The sequence below is a fragment of the Mesoplodon bidens genome (genome assembly GCF_964165515.1).
Source record: "Mesoplodon bidens genome assembly, chromosome: 7".
Classification (NCBI taxonomy): Eukaryota; Metazoa; Chordata; class Mammalia; order Artiodactyla; family Ziphiidae; genus Mesoplodon; species Mesoplodon bidens.
This window is the reverse complement of record NC_138164.1, coordinates 104,721,293-104,740,435: the sequence shown is the minus strand read 5'-3', so window position 1 is coordinate 104,740,435 and position 19,143 is coordinate 104,721,293. Positions and strand designations below refer to the sequence as shown.

Sequence of the window (19,143 nt, the reverse complement as noted above, 5' to 3'; positions counted from 1 at the left end):
GGGTGGGAAATGTTGGCTAACAGAAGGTACACGGGCGGGCTAGCACATGCCCTGTCCTCTTAGCACAAGAGGCAGATAAACCCCCAGCTCTCCTTCCCTCCCCAGGCTTTTGGAGGCAGGCAAAAATCGTTCCATGAGTAGAAAATTATGAACTTGAACCACCTTACCTCTTTATAATCTATTTTGCAGTTAGTGACAAACAAGTGAAACAATAAACTGTGTGTCACAACTCTAGTGGGTCAGAGGTAACAGCCAAAGCCAGGTCTCCCAGGTCAAGAGGCATCTAATAACTGATTCAGGAAGAGCTGAGAAAGACCAGCCCTCTGTGGTGGGGGTTCTGTGGGAGAGAAAATGTTCCAGAAGGAGGTGTGAAACAATGCTGGGATGGAACACTAAGTGGGTGGGAGTGACAGGATATTGTCTAGTACCTAATGTGCGTGGCTTAGTCACTGCCAGTATGGTTAGTCTAGCCAGAACCTCCACAGGGGCCAGGAAGATGTACTTCTATCATCACTTCGGAGAAGTGAGTTGAAAAAGATACAGTTGCTTTTTCAAAAAGAAATGATTTAGTTTTTCCCCATAGTTTTTACAAGTATTTCACATGCTCTAACAGGGACCATAGGAGTTCCAAGTTAATTGGTGACCTTAGGCTATGAAAAACACAAGGGGGACCAATCCCATAAGGCTGGCTTAGGGCATCCCTTACCATAAGATTAAGTTTTACTTCATTACTCATAGATTATATCAAACTCAAATACTTTGATTTTTATTAAACCAATCCAAGAACTTTTCAGTGCCTTTACTAGAGGATTGCCTCACAACTGAACCACCGTTTCTGCAGGAGAAGAAACCACAGCTTCAGGCACATGACTGAAGTTTGGCCATGTCCCGTCATAAATGCTCCAACATCACCAGGGACAGAGGCTGTGAAAATGAGAGTGGGAAAAAAGTTAGAGAAGGGCTCCAGGCAATCATAGAGCCAGCCCTCCTCCCTTGAACACACAAACCCAGGAAAGCACAAGGACTGCATCCTCCCCCCAACATCTCACTCAACGTATCAAGTGCCTGACAACATGCCAAAGCACTCTATGAAGCACTAGGGATAAAGACAAGGTCAAATCCTGTGACCGGGAGTGAGAGTACTACAATACAGGGTTATTACATGGGGTGGTAACAGAAACAGCGTACCAGTAACAAGCAAGACAAGAGGGCAGGAGTAGGCATACCTGAAGTTACACAAAGGTTTGATCAGGAAAGGGGAGAATCATAACTCTTCCAATAAATAAGGGAATCCCCAATACATAAGTGGGATTTACAGGAAAATGAGTTTTTTTTAAAAAACAAATATATAAAACTGGTCCACACCCCAAGGGCAACAATTAACTGCATCCTCAAAGGACACGATTTGCATTTTTATAATCATTTACATTACCATCGGTATTCCACGACTTAGCTCAAAGACAATGAAATGAAACATGGAGTTAGCAAAGGGCACACTGGATAGAAATCATTTTTTGCGGATTTCAGTTTTTCCCACCAGTAAGGGGAAGAGGTATTCCCACTAGAGGAAATCCTGAGAGCAGAAAAGAGTTATGAAAATGTAGGTCCTGTGTGAAATAAGGGGTTTAACAGTAAGTGCTGCTCCGCCAATAGCCACACCAAGATCAGTCCACTCTCCCCCATTTCCCATTTCCAACCTCAGCGTGAGGACGTCTGCCCAAACCTCCCTACGAAAGGTACTTCTTCAGCTCCTTCACCACCTCTTGAGGTTCAGGGAACTTGAGTTTGCGTGGGGGCCCCTTCTTAATCCCAGTCCAGAGCTCCGTACCTGGGAAAAGTCCACGTGAAGCGAAATTACTTTGGAATCCACCAGCAAGTCCCCGAAATCATCAGGTGGCGGCGGTTTGAGACCCGCGCTTCCTCGCCTCGGATCCTTGCCCCCCAACGCCCCGCCCCGGGCCCTCACTCACTGCTGCCGTCGGGTCGCAGCAGTGTCACCTCGAAGCTGCCCCTCCGGGGCTTGGTAGGGTTCACCTTCACTGGAAGCTCCGGGGCCTCCAGGCGCAGCGCCTGGCTCAGGGCCGCGGCGTTGCGCCCGTAGACGCGTCAGCTCATGCTAAGGAGAGATGGGGGAGGTCAGAGACTGGGACCCTTGGTCTGCGGCGCCCTTGCCCGCCCCCCATTACTCCCCAGACCCCCTCACCAATGCTCGATAACGACGCTCGCCTCCTCCACTCCCTTCTGGCTGCTAGCCGGCTTCTCCCGCTTCTCGGCCGCTGCGGCCAGCGCCGCCTCGGCCTTCCGCTTCCTCCCGCGGGAAGCCATGGCGCCTGGAGCCCGGCTGGGAACCGAGCCGACCTGGGGCGGGAATAGGGTGGAGACGCGGCCACCAAGGAGAGGCCAGCCAAGCTCCAAGATCCAAACCGCAACCCACTCGGCTCTCCAAACAAAACCTCTCTTAAACTGCAGAAAGCGTGGCGCTGGGCGCCCACGTGGCCTGGGGGCGGGGCCTTCGGGCAGAGCCACTCTGCACGCAGAGACGGGGGAGGTAGGCTCCAGACCGAACCACCAAGTGCTTGGGGGCGGGGGCCGGGCAGCTCTGACAACGAGCCGGGCTTCACACAGGCTTTTCTGTAACCGTGCGACCAGCTAAATGGTGTGCATCACGATCCCTACCCAAAACCTCCTTCCGGGGACCCGCGGACCAATCCCAAACCAAGACAACTTAACTCTAGGGTTAGGGAATCTAAACCTTCTCCAGCTCTCAGCAATCGTGAGGGCCGATGTACAGCATTTGGTGAAACTGATCAGGATGCCCTTTGAAATTAAGGTGGACAACGCCTCTGCAGTTGTCTGGCTTTACTAATACATGAATAACACACAAAGCCGCAATCAAAAGTAAGTCCCAGTCTCTTTATTATGGAAAACCATCAACTGGGTGTGGGGAGGACTAGGAGGGTGAGTGAGACCCTGCCCAGGGGCTTTCTCCTCCAGGGCCCACCACACAAAGGAAGTCTCAAACTTCTATTCCCCTTCCTCCCAATCTCCATAAAATAGGGAGATTATTCAATACTATCTTCAATGAGAAAACTCTGTGGTTAAAGGTTTTTCCTTGGGACCAGTGACAAGCTTATAGTTTTTAAATATAGGCCACAGACCAAGTCAAAACGGCTTAAAGAAGCGAGAGTCTTGAGGGAAAAATCTTAGCACTAACTCTGCATCTTGGCCTGTTATGTTAGGGTTTAATCTAATCTAAGCAGGCTGTGTATATCCACTATGAGGAATAATGAAACCAGAGTGTGATGGAGATGTGTGGGCAGCACACAGCAGTTGACACACTGGCCCAAGCTTGGAAGGAAAGCACTTCCCCCTCCACCATGTAAGATCTTTCCCTCCTTCCAGTGAAATAGCAGACCACAGCAGTAGAGGCCTTCCTGGAGGATACCTGTCATTTCCCTGGATGACTCTTAAAAGTCAGAAGCAATATCCTGCCCCTCCTAGGCAGAGCCAAACAGGGAAAACATAAAAAAAAACGGCCAAAGCCTCAGGCAACGCTTGTGGCTACAGAAAGGGCAGGGCCTCAGAGGTGCCTGGGATTGACAGGAGGGGAAGTGCTGAAGGCAGGGATCCTACTTGTCCTTCTTGCTCTCCTCATCTGGCACTGCAGTGGGCACTGGGGCCACAGGGTGCTCCTCGGGGATATTATCTCCAGCCTTTGATAGCTTCTTGGCCCGTTGATATAGCTCATTCAAGTTGAATTCTCGGATCACATTCTCCTGCGCAAAAGAGGTGCACACATCAGGGTTCAGGTTGGAAGGGGGTGTTATGTCTGGGAAGTAAGTACAGTTGACCCTTAAACAAAGGTGTGGGGTTAGGGGAGCCAACCCTTCTTGCAGTCAAAAATCTACCTATAACTTATAGTCAGCCTTCCGTATCCACAGTTCCTCTGAATCCGTGGTTCCACACGTGCGGTGGCTTCAACCAACCTCATGGATCGTGTAGTGCTGTAGTTACTTTTTTTTTTTTTTAAATAAATAAACTTATTTATTTATTTATTTTGGCTGCGTTGGGTCTTTGTTGCTGCGTGCGGGCTATCTCTGGTTGTGGCGAACGGGGGTTACTCTTCGTTGCGGTGCATGGGCTTCTCGTTGCGGTGGCTTCTCTTGTTGCAAAGCACGGGCTCTAGGCGCACGGGCTTCAGTAGTTGCAGCACCTGGGCTCAGTAGTTGTGGCTCACGGGCTCTAGAGCGCAGGCTCAGTAGTTGTGGCGCACGGGCTTAGTTGCTCCGCGGCATATGGGATCTTCCCGGACCAGGGCTCGAACCCGTGTCCCCTGCATTGGCAGGCGGATTCTTAACCACTGCGCCACCAGGGAAGCCCTGTAGTTACTATTGAAAAATGTCCACATAAGCAGACCCACACAGTTCTAACCCATTTGTTCAAGGGTCAATTGTATTTAGACACAGTCTAGGAAAGGAGGAAGCAAAGGACAGGAATCTACTCTAACCCAGCTGTCCTTTTGTGGGTACCTGGAAAAGTCAACTAATATTTACATATTATGTGCCAGTCACTGTGCCAAGAATTATGGTTATATTATTTAATGTAACCTGCAAAACAAAACCTGTGAGCCAAGCGCTACCATCTCCAATGTACTGCCAAGGAAAAAGACTATAGGTACAAGAGCCATTGAGACTAAATCTCAACGAATAATTGTTGCTCAGTACTAGCATGTCGGGCACATGACAGAAACAGTATAAATCTGCTAAGTGAACTCACGAATGAGGTCTAATAACTAGTCCACACTCTCAAAGCTTATGGGCAAGTAGCAGAACTAGGAATTAAACCCAGGTTAGGCTCTAAAACTTACCTACTGTTCCACACCCTCCTCCAAAACTTGCCCACTCTTTCATATACCTCAGAGAAAGTCCAAGAGACAGCTCGTCCTTTTTTGTCAATCTGTGGCCGCCGCATGACCTCCTTTCCCCCTTGGAATAGGATCAGGGTGGGGAGCTGCTTGGTGAGGGGTGACATGCTCACTTTGTACCTACAGGGCCCAGAAGGTACTCTGTAAATGCATCTGTGTATATCACTCTGAATGATCCCCTGCCCAGGCCCTCACGTACCGTGTACTAACATCAGTGTAGCGTCCAACGTCCACCTTCCCAAAATTTAGCCCTGTACAGTTGTACCTGAGAAGAATATATTATTTAACATGGTGAAAGAAGACAGAATGAATCAATGAAGTAGAAGTACAGATATTTGGGGGTGGGGGTGGGAGTGCCTTTGGTTGCAGTATGCAAAAATCAAGGCCAAAAACAATGAGAGGGAAGGTATAATCTCTGCCATCCCTCCCTTTGTCCTACTCACTTGAGGGAGAGGTCAGCGTAGATAGGAGCAAATGACTGGCAGTCATTAGACCAATTGGCAAAGAACTCCACGATCCAAGTGACCCTCTTGTCCTGCTCCAGCTCTTCCTGTCACACACAGAGAACAAACAGTGAACCGGATTACACGGGCTCCTGGAAAGATTGAGACTTTAGCACCTAATTCCTCATCCTGGCTTCCCTATACCTCTCCTCTAGATCCCACAGTGAACGAGTGCCCTTGACTTCCACGCTGAAGCGCTGTTGTTCCTCCTAGTGAGTAGAGAGCACAACGACAAAGTCACCCACAAGGGACCCAAGAAACAGAGGGAGGAAGAGTACTCACATCAATGGTTTTATCACTGAAGTACTTGATGTACTCAGGGCCCATATACAGTGGGGGTTTGCATGTCATCAGGAACACTAAACACAGAAAAAAGCTGTCACAGGAAACATATAAGGCCTTGGGCAGGGGATTTACTTTCAAAGCAACTCAAAGATTTCAAGCACCAAAGAGTGCATTTTGTGGACATACACAGACACATTCCCTTCCTCTTAAAATCTCTGTAGATTCTTAGCATCTGAGGCTCACACATAATTAATTAGGTATAAGATATGGCAGAAGGTTATGGAGAACCTAGTTTGGGGATGGAATTTGGTTCCCACAACCAAGTCTTGCGGTCTCCTTACCTATGCAGAGTGTGAGATAAAGCAGGCCCACCCGGATATCCAGGCGGAAGAAAAGAATTGCATTGGCCACTTTACTAAACATGAAGATGTTGCCGATATGTTGCTCCACGGTGACTGAAACACAGAGATGTCACAGGTCAGGCTGGGCTGCATGCTCCTATGACCTATTATTTGCCCCTCTTCCTGGAGTACTTTGAAATGGGAGATGGGGAAGAGGATAAAAGTCCAAGATTGGGCTTCCCTGGTGGCGCAGTGGTTGAGAGTCCGCCTGCCGATGCAGGGGACACGGGTTCATGCCCCGGTCCAGGAAGATCCCACATGCCGCGGAGCGGCTGGGCCCGTGAGCCATGGCCGCTGAGCCTGCGTGTCCGGAGCCTGTGCTCCGCAACGGGAGAGGCCACAACAGTGAGAGGCCCACATACAGCAAAAAAAAAAAAAAAAAAAAAGTCCAAGATCAGATTCAGCCTTGTCACGGAATGAGGGACAAGTTCACCAAATAACGCCCCTCTCATAACATGGATGAAAGCACCTCAGAGGTCACTAGTCCTAATCTTGAGAGACAGAGAAGCAGGCTACACTTACTGGATCTGCGGTTCTTCATCATTACAATGGCACTGAGGAACATCAGGATCTCTACTTCTCTCTGGAACAGAATCAGAGTGACAGGAATGCCATGAACAGAAATGATTTGGGTGAGCAAGGGAGCCAAATATGTAATAAAAACCAACAGAGATCCATACTGGGAATGGTAACCATAGAGAAATAACTGGAGTCAGCTAAGGTGTAGTGGGGAAAACACCAGTCAGCAGATCTAGATTCCAGTTCTATCCCTGCCACAAACTGGCTGGTGCCCTTCAGCAAAGCACTTAACCTCTGAGCTTTGGTTTCTTTGACTGAATATTTCAAAATGGGGCTGTGAGGATTAAATAAGATGAGTATGAAAGAGTTATATAAAGTATATGGTATAAAACTGTAGATATTACAATCAACTCAGTGTGACCCTGGTAAAATAAAACTTTTCCAGGTAAACTTTCTCAGTAATATTCCATTAATACAACATATGGTTATTCCATTTGTTTTCATTTAAGTTAAACCATTCCTCTCCACCTAATATTCATAGTGATAATCCATGCACCTTTAATACAATTTGAGAGCTGAAGGAGGCCTTTCAAAGCTCTCGAAGATCGTTTTCAGGGCTTCCCTGGTGGTGCAGTGGTTGGGAGTCTGCCTGCAGATGCGGGGGTCACGGGTTCGTGCCCCGGTCCGGGAAGATCCCACATGCCACAGAGCGGCTGGGCCCGTGAGCCATGGCCGCTGGGCCTGCGCGTCCGGAGCCTGTGCTCCGCAACGGGAGAAGCCACAACAGTGAGAGGCCCGCGTACCGCAAAAAAAAAAGAAAAAAAATATATCGTTTTCAGTACCCTTGGCTTACTGTTCTTTCTCACCTTCTAGAATGTAAGCTCCGTGTGAATGAGTGAGACAGACGATAAACATGACATAATTTCAAAGAGTAAAGACTACAATGAAGAGTAACAAGGACTTTGTGAGAGAAAGTACAGGGGGAGGGTCTCAGGCTTTCCATACCTTTCTGTTTATAATACAGGGATCCAAATCTTTACTTCAGACAGAGCCAATTAACTGCGATTTACAGCTAGCAATCAGGGACTTAGGTTTTTAGCCTCAATCTCCAACAGAAAGCAACTGACTGGATTTAGAAATGAACATGTAAAGTGTGGGGAAGGGAATGTGACAGACCTTACTAAATATTACATCCGAGTAGAAATTAGTAAGAGTTTTCAAGAATGAAGTTGGATTAGAATTGGCACTTATAATTATGGAAAGATGAATTTAAAAAGGGAAGTATGCGGGCTTCCCTGGTGGCGCAGTGGTTGAGAGTCCGCCTGCAGATGCAGGGGACACGGGTTCGAGCCCCGGTCCGGGGAGATCCCACATGCCGCGGAGCGGCTGGGCCCGTGAGCCATGGCCGCTGAGCCTGCACATCCGGAGCCTGTGCTCCGCAACAGGAGAGGCCACAACAGTAAGAGGCCCGCGTACCACAAAAAAAATAAAAATAAAAATAAAAAGGGAAGTATGGCCAATCAGGAGACCAGAGATAGGACTAAAAGGAATATACTCTAAAGATAGAGAATGGGTCTGTGGTAAAGACTGGCCATGTATACTCCAAACCTTATTTCCTTTTTCTCCTGGGCATACTGCAGGTAGACTCCCTCCTTGCATCTAGGGAGAACTGTGTGACTAGTACTCCTAAATGGAATGTGAATGGAAGTGATGTGCCACTTCTGTGCCCAGGTGGTTAAGAAAGGGTATGTATGCCCTTGCAGTCCAGCTTTCTTTCTTCATCTGCTGGCTTGATGATGCTGGAAGGATCTTAAGGCCATCAGTTGAAGACAGCATGAGACAGGGTTCCAGAATAACTATATAAACCTGAGCCCCCTTGGTTGTTCACTTGTTTATTCATTGTTTTCAAGCTTTTTATTAAGGAAATTTTCAAACATACACAAAAGCAGAGAGGATACTGAGGGTAGCAAAATATGCTACCCCAAAATATGCCACTTTGACATAAGGATTATTTTGAGTCTAAAGGCAATTCAGAAGAAGTAGAATAAAGAAAAGCTCCATGCCCTCTACCTATTTGTCGAAAGGTAGGACACATATTCTCAAAGGTATCCCTCCAACCTCTACCAAGAACAAAACTAATCAGGGGAGATAACTTTAGATCCTATCAGCCTGGAGACAGCACCAGAGGAATCTACATAACAAACTAGCCTTTATCTACCTTTAGTTTACCTTTCCACAGTCTTCTGCTCTTGCAAGCCTAAAACTCTTTCCTTCATCCTGTCATTTCTCCACAAACTTATTGTTCTTTGTTGAAGATGCCATATAAGCTGGAAGCCACCTCTTTGAGTTACTGATTTTTCCCTGGGTATCGCCCTTGTATACAAGTTATACATGTTAATAAACTTGTTTGTATTTTAATTGTCTTAAAAAAAATTTTTTTTTTCCTCTCACTGTCGCGGCCTCCCCCGTTGTGGAGCACAGGCTCCGGACGCTCAGGCTCAGCGGCCATGGCTCACGGGCCCAGCTGCTCCACGGCATGTGGGATCCTCCCGGACCGGGGCACGAACCTGCGCCCCCTGCATCGGCAGGCGGACTCCCAACACTGTGCCACCAGGGAAGCCCTAATTGTCTTTAATCTGTCTTTTATTAGGGGGTCTCAGGCAAGACCTCAGAAGGGTAAAAGGAAAAATTCTTTTCTGACCCCTACAATACCTTAATAAACCCCTATTACTCAGCTTCAATAGTAATATTTTGCCAATATTGTTCAATTTCATCTATGCTACCCATTTCTTTTGCTGGAGAAACTTAAAGCAAATTCCAACTACATCATTTCACCTGTAAATACTTCAGTATGTATTGCTTACGGATAAGAACTTTTTAAAAAATTTTTATTCATTTATTTATTTTTGGCTGCACTGGGTCTTCATTGCTGCACATGCGCTTTCTCTAGTTGTAGCAAGTGGGGGCCACTCTTCATTGCGGTGTGTGGGCTTTTCATTGCGGTGGCTTCTCTTGTTGTGGAGCACAGGCTCTAGGTGCGCGGGCTTCAGTAGTTGTGGCATGCGGGCTTCAGCAGTTGTGGCATGTGGGCTCAGTAGTTGTGGTGCACGGGCTTAGCTGCTCCACGGCATGTGGGATCTTCCCGGACCAGGGATTGAACCCGTGTCCCCTGCACTGGCTCGTGGATTCTTAACCACTGCGCCACCAAGTTAAGTCCCAAGAACTTTTTTAAAACAAACCAAAATACCATCATCATACCTAACAAAATTAACAATAATTACTTATTGCTATCTAATACCTGGCCCTTATTCAAATTCAAAGAACAAAGTATTAGATTTTGTACAACTTTGTACAGTTGTTTGCTCAAATCAGGAACAAGCAAGGAAGAACCACAAATTGCATTTGGCCAATGTGTTTCTTTGGTCTTCTTTAATCTCTAAAGGATACCTGCTCTTCCTTTTTATCCCAGGCTATTTATCTGTTGAAGACCTTGAGTCATTTGCACTGTCAACTTTCTGACTTTCTTGGATTTGGCTGCTTGCATACTCATGGTATGTGTTCTGACGATGATGATCCTCTATTTCCCATTATTTCTTGTAAAATGGTAATGAAATCTAGAGATGTGAATACAATGAAATCCAAATCTTTTGCCAAAAATACATCATAGGAGGTACTAGGTACTCCCTACTGAATCACTTCAGAGGACATAGCAACCTTTCATTTGATGGCTTTAGATGATCATTGTCTAGATTTATTATTTCATTAGAGAATTACATGACTTTTAAATGCTACCACTCCTTCTGTATTAGCTCAAATTTTTCTATATCAATTATCTGGTTACTCTGACAGTATGTAAAGGAAAAGCAAAATACTTGATTCTTTCTTTTTATTTAATAAAACAGAAACAAACTTTTATTCTGTTAAGCCACTGAAATTTTTAAGTTTACCCGTTATTGCTAACATTATTTACCTTATATTCTAACTTCCAAATCACCAAGGTAAATCAGCAAAACACAGATTTTCCAGGAAAACAAACACTGGCCATAAGCCCTACATAGTTTAAAAACAAAAAACATAACAGTAATATAAAAATATAAAACCTTACAGTATTTTGCACATAATTAAGACAAGAGTATACAGAGAAATTTATTGTATAAAAGGTCCCTCCTTTTATTAAAATCTTTATTACTATCCACTTATATGTTTGAGTCTCATTTTGGTTAAAGTGGTATAGATAAAAATAGAATCTTTTGAAGTAGCATGGCTACATTTGAGCTAATTAATAACACTGGGAAAGGACAGAGGAAATATGAAAAAGTAAACAAGGGATGGAGAATAAAAGTAAGGAAGGGGGTTCTGTTAAAGGTCAAGACTCATTTTGGGGCCTTGAAAAAAGGACAAAAACTCAGGTGATCCTCCTTTCTCAGAACACAGATGCGTCTACACAGCAGAGGTCAGAGAGCTTCAACTTATTTTTCTGAGTGGTCCCTCCACTCCAGCTCAGGGAATACTGCAAGAGGCTTGGGATAGATTTCTCTGCAATGTATTTTTTTACAATTCCATTTCAATAGTCCTAACAATTTTATTCATTTTTACATCCCCAGGATGCAGCACAGTGCCTAGCATTAACAGTCCTCACTCGGTAATTGTTAACTGAATTAAGCAATGGCTGACAGAGCGTGCTGGTACCATGGCCGAAGAGTGGTTTCAAGTCCTAGTCACTCACTAGTTGTGTGACCTTGGACAAGTCGCCTAACCACGCCTAGATCAATTTCTTCATCAATAAAACGAGAATACTACTTGCCTTGTTTAACTCACTGGTTCCTCAAAAGGCTTTACATAATGAGCAGCACTGGAAAACAGTGTACTTGCCTAGTTTGGGTAGGTCTGCTGTCGACTATGAACTGTGAGATGGAAAGGAGCTTGGACTCAAAAGGCAGAAGGCTTAGGCTGTTGTGCAGGCTAACCGGATGTTTTCCCATCCTAAACAAGAGGTTTAGGCTCGATGACGATCCACGCCCTGCACTCCTCCTAATAGTCTGTTAAGTCCGCTAGAGGCTCGGAACCTCACATGTTCTCAAAAAGGTAAACCTCGGGGCTCCCGGATGCAATCACAGGGGCAGGGGCAGGGACAGTCAAGGTCGCGGGGTCCTAAGGCGGGGGTCGCTCACCCAGTCAAAGTCACACGGGTTACCGTCTTCGCGTTGCGTAGGGAGACTGTGGCAGACAGGGGGCAGCTTCCTCACGAGTAGAAAGGCAGCAGAGAGCAGGGCTGACAGAAGGTAGTAAGGTCGAGCCAGCCATCGTGAAAGTCGCGGCACCGAAAACACTAGAGCAATTAAAGGTGCCAGGACCGCCATCTTTCCGGCCCTTGGGGCGCCGACCGCTCTTCGGCGTCCGTAGGTCTGGTCCCGCCTCTCCCACCATTGAGGCTTCCATTGGGCCCAATGTCGGATGCACCGCCTCTGGACCCGGAATTAGATCTCTGATTGGCCTCTACGGCAGGTAAAAACTGAGAAAGGGATTTGATACTTTATTGGCTAACCTAGCTGTCGCTTTTTCTACGTGTCATATTATTGAATATACGACAGTGGAGAACGGAGGTAGGAGGAGAATTTAATAAAGGTAGGTAATACTTCCGGAAAGTTCTCAGAAGGCGCCGGAAGTAGTTAACGGAAGAGGGTAGGCAGGGCCCGAGGGAATCCAATGGTAAGAGGCTCCTGGAGAAAGGGGGCGGTACCCCGGGAAAAGATTGACCAATGAAAATCATTAACGCCAGACGCCGGGACATCGCCGGGGCAGAGGGGACGATGGAGAATTTCACAGCGCTGTTCGGGGCTCAGGCTGACCCACCGCCGCCCCCAACCGCACTCGGCTTCGGAGCTGGAAAACCTCCACCCCCACCGCCTCCTCCTCCGGGTGGAGGGCCCGGCCCGGCCCCGCCCCCAACCGCGGCCTCGGCCCCTTCCGGCGCTGACAAGTCAGCGGCAGGTTGTGGCCCCTTCTACCTAATGCGGGAGCTGCCAGGTGAGTATGAGGCCTGGCCAAAGCCAGCCAGTCAGATCATAGTGAGGAGGGAATGGGCGTGGCTCTCAGCCGGCTGGCGGAGGTGAGGGGTAAAGTAGGCGACGCGTGTGGGGATTCCAGAGCTGTGTATCAGAGAGGACTCTGAGGATTCAGAAGCAAAGGGATGACATGAATTCTTGGGATGGATTGGGAATGAGAAGAGTGGATATCCGTGACCACCTTTCACGCTCTGTCGTGCCCCTGTCCCTGACAGTGGTTTATAGCTCCCTAAAAATTATCCAGAGTTTGAGTTTGCAACTTGAGAGTTCTGATTTAATATCCTTGCGAACTTAGTTTCAAATCTGCCTCAAACTTCCTGTTGGTTTGGGGCGTGTTGCCTTCCTTCCTTCTCTGGGCCTCGGCGTTTCCTCATCTGTTGGAAGTGATTAGAATTTTTTTAAATAAATTTATTTAATTTATTTATTTTACTTATTTATTTTTGGCTGCGTTGGGTCTTCGTTGCTGCGCGCGGGCTTTCTCTAGCTGCGGCGAGCGAGGGCTACTCTTCGTTGCGGTGCGCGGGCTTCTCATTGCGGTGGTTTCTCTTGTTGCGGAGCACGGGCTCTAGGCGCGCGGGCTTCAGTAGTTGTGGCTCGCGGGCTCAATAGTTGTGGCTCGTGGGCTTTAGAGCTCAGGCTTAGTAGTTGTGGCGCACGGGCTTAGTTGCTCCGCGGCATGTGGGATCTTCCCGGATCAGGGCTCGAGCCCGTGTCCCCTGCATTGGCAGGCGGATTCTTAACCACTGGACCACCGGGGAGGTCCTCAAGAGTCATTCTGGATGTGTTAAGTCTCCAGGATGCCTTTTAGTTCATCCCAAGTCCTAGTGCTACATCAAGAGCTGAGAGAAATAATAATGAATATTGTTACAGACTTCGAGGTTCACAGTGCAGTTATTTATATTATAGTATTTAATACTTAAATAGTCCCTTGAGATAGGCATTGTTATCTGCATTTTATAGTTGAAAAAACTGAAGCAAGGACTTCCCTGCTGGTCCAGTGGTTAAGAATCCGCCTTCCAATGAAGGGGATGCAGGTTCAGTCCCTGGTCGGGAAACTAAGATCCCACATGCTGCTGGGCAACTAAGCCCACGCGCCGCAATTACTGAGGCCCCGCGCACGGCAACGAAGATCCCGCCTGCCGCAACTAAGACCCGACGCAGCCAAACAAATAAATAAATATTTTTTAAATCTTAAAAAAAAAAAACCCTGAAGCATAGCGAGGTTGACTTGACTTTAGTTAATTAGTGGTTGATGTCTACCAGCAGTTTCTTTAACCTTAACCTGTTCTGATTGTACCTATTTACATCAATCACTTGATAGATATTGACTATCCGTTCTGGGCAAACACTGGGTGTGTAAAAAGGGAGCATGTGATGAGAAGGGGGTAGAGATCAGTAAGTTTGGTCCTTGCTTTTAAGCAGCTAATTTTACTTAAGAATGAAAAGTATGTCGTTTAAAGATAAAGTAGTGACTGTTATTTCTTGTCAGGATCAATGTCATTATTTTCTGGTCATGCCTCACATACAACTACTAAGAACTGCGTAATGGTTTTCAAAATGTGTTTCTTGTTGTTCAACGTGACAGCAAGAATAAGTTGTCACTTTAGCTGGACTTCGAAGAATTCATACTGGTGAGGAAAATTAGGAAGAATTTTCCTATAATTAGGTCAATTTTTCTAAAAGAAATTTTCTAAAAGGAAACAATATGAGGGGTATTTTTTTCAGGAGGTGATGGATACCCGTTTGGATGGATCAGAAATTTTACATAGGGGAGTAGCAGTTGGTCAGGCCCCAAAGCTAAGTTACAGTAAGATGTGTTTAACTGTGAGTGACAGTCAAAAGAATTTGAGCTTTTTCCTGAGGGAATAGGAAAGCATTGAGATATTTGAACTGAGTACTGCTTCTAAAGATATCTGGAGAATGTGGGTGCCATGTACTAGAATAAAGAAACCATGAGTGAGGTGGGGAAGATTTGGAGTTAAAAAAAAAATTAAATCTGCAGTGAATTAATTAAGACAATGTTGGAAATGGAAGATTAGTTTTCAGGAGAGGAAACTGAAGAAGAGAGATTTATAAGTCATCTTCATAGAACTGATGGGCAAAACAGAAAGTTGGATGGACTCTTAAGTTAAAGAATTTACAAAAAAGCACAGAGTGCCTTTTCACCTGAGCCTTGAGAATAATCATCTGGAAGGAGAGCTGACAGAGAGGGAAAAAATCAGGATACTCTTAATGGCAGGAAGCAGTGCTGAGTTATGAGAAGTACCGGGGCACTGAGTCTCCTTCCATTACCGTGGACCACTCTTCTGAGATATTTGGCTTGGGAAGACAAAGGAAAAGAATAACGTAAGGCCTGAAGGTGGGGAGGACAAATACATTGTTCATTGAATATGCGCTGAGCACCAGTGGTCCGTGAATGAACAAGGCATTTTCTCTGTCCTCAGCGGGCTCATAGCTCAGAACCTGAGTTTTATCAAGTGAATGATTATAAACAAGTCACTTCTGTCATTTGTACCCTGAGTGTTCATCATAACTATACATGAAATTGTAGGCTAGATATTTCTACCCTCGCCACTGGACCCTAGTTAAATTACTCATAAGTTTGTATTCTTTCAAAAAAGCCAGCCGTGAAATGTTTATACTAATAATGCCTTCCATTTATATAATACTTTATACTTTTCAATATGTTTTCATTTGAACCTTAAAAAAAATTGTGTAATTAAGGTAGCTTTTACCCCATTCCATAGATAAGCGGAAACTGAGACATAGAGGACGGCTAGGATTAGAAGTCTAGTTGCCCAGCTTCTAATCAAACATTTCTTTCTTCTAGGCAAAGCTATCATATTTGGTATTATTAGGAAGACTAAAGATGGTGGTAACAAAAGTTATGCAGCAGTAGCTAGAAAAATCTCCTGTTTTTCTCTGTAAAGGTGATTAGTGTTTCTTGCTAGTTTAAAAAAAAAAAAAAAAAAAAGGAAGCAAGACACTCAAGCCACTGGGTCATATTTGACCCCAAGTTTGGTTGTAGCTCAGCTGTGAGGTTATATTATTCTGGTCATGGCCAAAAGTATAAATTCTCATTGGTACATTTATGAAACACAGAACAGTGCACAGTGCTTAGCACAGAGTATAAGCATCATGTTAAGTTATTACTCTGGTTAGTCCGAGTGTATCCTTCATTGGGCTAAAGCAGTTTCCACTGCTGCCCTATTTGGATTTTTGCCTATTTTTTCTCCTTCGCATTCCAACCTACCATTCTATAGTATTATATTTTTAGTGTTTATTGTATGTTATTTACTTCTGCTATTTCTTACTTTTAAAATAAAGTTATTTATTTATTTTTGGCTGTGTTGGGTCTTTGTTGCTGCGTGCGGGCTTTTCTCTAGTTGTGGCGAGCGGGGCTACTTTTCGTTGCGGTGCGCGGGCTTCTCATTGCAGTGGCTTGTCGCGGAGCACGGGCTCTAGGTGCGTGGGCTTCAGTAGTTGTGGCGCGCAGGCTTAGTAGTTGTGGCGCATGGGCTTAGTTGCTCCGCAGCATGTGGGATCTTCCTGGACCAGGGATCGAACCTGTGTCCCCTGCTCATTAGCAGGCAGATTCTTAACCACTGCGCCACCAGGGAAGCCCTACTTTTGCTATTTCTTACTTTAAAAATAACTTGTATTTATTTATTTGGGTAATTCTCACTTAAAAGATTTACTTTCCCTTCTGGGTCAATGACTTAAAAAAAAATTCTCTCCTCTTGGTACTAATTTTTCTTATGATTATTCTCCCTGTATCTTCCAGGCAGCACAGAGCTGACAGGCAGCACTAATCTGATCACACACTACAACCTGGAACATGCCTATAATAAATTCTGTGGGAAGAAAGTGAAGGAGAAGCTAAGTAACTTCCTGCCTGACCTGCCAGGGATGATTGATCTGCCTGGTTCCCATGACAACAGCAGCCTCCGCTCCCTCATTGAGAAGCCCCCTATTCTTGGTGGCTCTTTTAATCCTATCACAGGGACCATGCTGGCTGGCTTCCGCCTCCACACAGGCCCGGTGAGTCCCCTCATGGGGAGGCCTGAAAGGCACGGAGGTGGTTTTTCTGTCTACCTCTGCTCCTTCATAACTTACTGAGCAGAACAGATGATGGGAGCAGGGGATTTCCTCCCTCTGCTCACCTGGACCTTCCTTTGGTTCCTTCAGTTGCCAGAGCAGTGTCGTCTGATGCACATTCAGCCTCCCAAGAAGAAGAATAAGCAGAAGCACAAACAGAGCCGTACCCAGGATCCGGTCCCCCCAGGTAAGAAGTGGTTCTCTTCAAAGCCAGAAAACCGGACGTTCTGAATCTGTTTTGACCTTCCTCAGTTAAAAACCCAGTCAAATTCCTTATGAGCCCTGGACTCCCAGATTCTCCTTAAAGAAGAAATTGACATAATGTGGGTCTCCTGGGCAAGTAGGAACTTGGGACAGGAGCTTAAGCAGTGCCTCCAAATCCTTTCTGGTCATTTGAAGAAAAGCAGTTGCCCTCGACTAGGGGTCTTCCTCTAGTCTTCAGACTTGCGGCGGTGGAGAATTTTGAGCTCGACAGGTGATAGGCTCCTCATCTCTCCTACAGAAACACCATCTGATTCAGATCACAAGAAGAAGAAAAAGAAAAAAGAAGAGGATCCTGAACGGAAACGGAAGAAGAAAGAGAAGAAGAAAAAGAAGGTATGGGAGCAGCTGGTGTCTGCAGCCCGGTGAGTTTTCCCATCTCACTCATCCTAGGTGGAGTCTGGCTCTCTTACTCTTGCTCACTTTTCTTCCCCAGAACCGACACAGCCCCGACCACCCAGGCGTGGGCAGCTCTCAGGCCAGCAGCAGCAGCAGCCTCCGCTAGCAGGACCAGGGGACTCTGCCAGGAGGACCTTCCTGCTGTACTGAACCCACTGACAAAAGCTGCCCTCCAGGCTCTTGGTCACCGCCTTGGGAGCATCCCCTGCAGCTGGGACAGAAGCCAGCTCCTGCTGTGCTCAGTTAAGATGAACACGTTGTAAGAGAGAAGGGCTATGCTTTTGTAAGCCTCAGCCCAGTTTGCTTTCTCATGGACATCTCTCCCAGGAAGCTTTCTTTTCATCTCTTTTGTGCCGTTTGTCTGATTTAGGACTCTGATTTTTTAGGATTTTTATTTTCTTAAAATTGCATTTATCAAACTGGCTGAAATGTGGCTGCCTGTTAAGAGGTAAGTGCCTTTCTATGAGTGTCAGGGTTTAAGCCAAGGCATGCTAAGATCTGAGGGGATTTGGGTCTTGTATTACATCATCTCATCAGTAGGCAGGGAAACAACCAAAATGAGATGGGGGACCATGGTCCAAAGGCGAGGCAGAGCTTGCTAATACCTTTCCACAGCAGACACGTAACACTCTGCCTGTGATGTTGAGAACCAGTAACCTGGATGATCTTCAGGCTCTGTCTCAAGGAGCGGATTCACGTAGGGCTCAGCTGTGTTCTGGGTCCATTTTGTGTTGAAACAGAGTAGCCAACGGAAGAAGCACCCACAGTTACCAACATATTTCAGCAAGGTTGCTTCTTGGTCAAGCCTATCATTTTTTGAAATGAACCTCTGGCAAGCAAAGGTAAATGCTTCTCTTTATAATAAGAACTTTTGACCTGCCTCATTCCTTAAGACAATGAAATTACTTGGCCAACGTGAAAACATTTCTAAGACAGCAAAAAAAAAAAAAGGTAGCCTAAACTAGCAAAATGTAAAATAAATCCCTTCGGTCTTTGCAGCAGGCCAGATAACCAGAAACATCCATGAGAAAACAAGCTAATGTAATCTGACTTTAAGCTCAGTTTGACACAGAACAGGTTGCCGTGAGCCAAGATTGTGCACCTAGATCAGCAGGTGGAAAACCACTCATTCAGCTCGTTTTAACTAGGATTTCAGAGCAAGAGTTTATATACTTAAGTTATGGACAGTGAAAATAAAGGGTTCAGGCCAGTTTTCTGAGATTTAGTATCTGAGGGTGCCTTTTTAAAATTAGGGCACAGCCTTTTGCTTTCGACAAACGGAAGAGACAATATGAGATGTCAGACTGCCACCCATATATCCCTCTAGTCTATCTGCCTTTAACAGGCTTTCATCCTGTGATCATCCACCGGCTCACCTTTGACTACATCCAAAATGAGCTTTATTTTCCAGAGACAAAATTCTGTATTAAAGAACAACTGTGGCAAAAGTCAAGAGCTCTCTAAGCTTTGAAATGACAAGTTTTGGTGGTTACAAAAGACCTTTTTCTGAAACATTTAAATCACTGAAATAAAAACAGGACCTCTTGTTTTAAGTGGTTATTTTCACTATAGTCCTGCTTAAAGATGGACCAGGACCAGAGACACTTATGAGGTTTTCCTTGTAACTAACTTCCCATCAGAGATCATTCACCCTGCCTTAACCACACAAAATAACACAAGTCAGGGGG

At 45.8% G+C, this 19,143-nt stretch overlaps 3 protein-coding genes across 5 annotated transcripts; 1 reads left to right on the top strand and 2 right to left on the bottom strand.

Annotated features, from left to right (window-relative positions):
• Positions 1-739: 739 nt before the first annotated feature.
• Positions 740-2,498, bottom strand: SELENOH (selenoprotein H). The gene is made up of 4 exons (XM_081240357.1): positions 2,204-2,498; positions 1,971-2,116; positions 1,698-1,828; positions 740-924 (listed from the first exon to the last, which is right to left on the bottom strand). Exons 1-3 carry the CDS (start codon positions 2,323-2,325, stop codon positions 1,728-1,730), a joined length of 369 nt encoding a protein of 122 aa, XP_081096483.1. The 5' UTR covers positions 2,326-2,498; the 3' UTR covers positions 740-924; positions 1,698-1,727.
• A 394-nt stretch (positions 2,499-2,892) lies between these two features.
• Positions 2,893-12,074, bottom strand: TMX2 (thioredoxin related transmembrane protein 2). Of its 3 annotated transcripts, none has more exons than XM_081240353.1 (8): positions 11,804-12,023; positions 6,636-6,696; positions 6,054-6,167; positions 5,710-5,786; positions 5,368-5,474; positions 5,124-5,189; positions 4,915-5,044; positions 2,893-3,776 (listed from the first exon to the last, which is right to left on the bottom strand). In XM_081240353.1, exons 1-8 carry the CDS (start codon positions 11,990-11,992, stop codon positions 3,630-3,632), a joined length of 891 nt encoding a protein of 296 aa, XP_081096479.1. In that variant the 5' UTR covers positions 11,993-12,023; the 3' UTR covers positions 2,893-3,629. The 3 variants fall into 3 exon arrangements, with proteins under 3 accessions (XP_081096479.1, XP_081096480.1, XP_081096481.1); XM_081240354.1 differs by lacking the exon at positions 11,804-12,023 and adding an exon at positions 10,603-10,682; XM_081240355.1 differs by lacking the exon at positions 2,893-3,776 and having other exon boundaries at positions 4,920-5,044; positions 5,135-5,189; positions 11,804-12,074.
• Positions 10,764-19,008, top strand: MED19 (mediator complex subunit 19). The gene is made up of 6 exons (XM_081240356.1): positions 10,764-11,717; positions 12,412-12,659; positions 16,482-16,738; positions 16,886-16,982; positions 17,298-17,392; positions 17,493-19,008. Exons 1-6 carry the CDS (start codon positions 11,704-11,706, stop codon positions 17,559-17,561), a joined length of 780 nt encoding a protein of 259 aa, XP_081096482.1. The 5' UTR covers positions 10,764-11,703; the 3' UTR covers positions 17,562-19,008.
• The last annotated feature ends 135 nt before the right edge of the window (positions 19,009-19,143 follow it).

Excerpts from the sequence above, each read along its gene's own strand:
- MED19 (XM_081240356.1), top strand. Across the intron at positions 16,739-16,885 it reads TCCGCCTCCACACAGGCCCG|TTGCCAGAGCAGTGTCGTCT; the intron begins GTGAGTCCCCTC and ends TGGTTCCTTCAG. Across the intron at positions 16,983-17,297 it reads CCAGGATCCGGTCCCCCCAG|AAACACCATCTGATTCAGAT; the intron begins GTAAGAAGTGGT and ends TCTCTCCTACAG.
- TMX2 (XM_081240353.1), bottom strand. The coding sequence starts at position 11,992 with ATGGCGGTCCTGGCACCTTTAATTGCTCTAGTGTTTTCGGTGCCGCGA. Across the intron at positions 5,787-6,053 it reads TTATCTCACACTCTGCATAG|TGTTCCTGATGACATGCAAA; the intron begins GTAAGGAGACCG and ends TTCTGTGTTTAG. Across the intron at positions 5,475-5,709 it reads TCAGTGATAAAACCATTGAT|GAAGAGCTGGAGCAGGACAA; the intron begins GTGAGTACTCTT and ends TGTGTGTGACAG.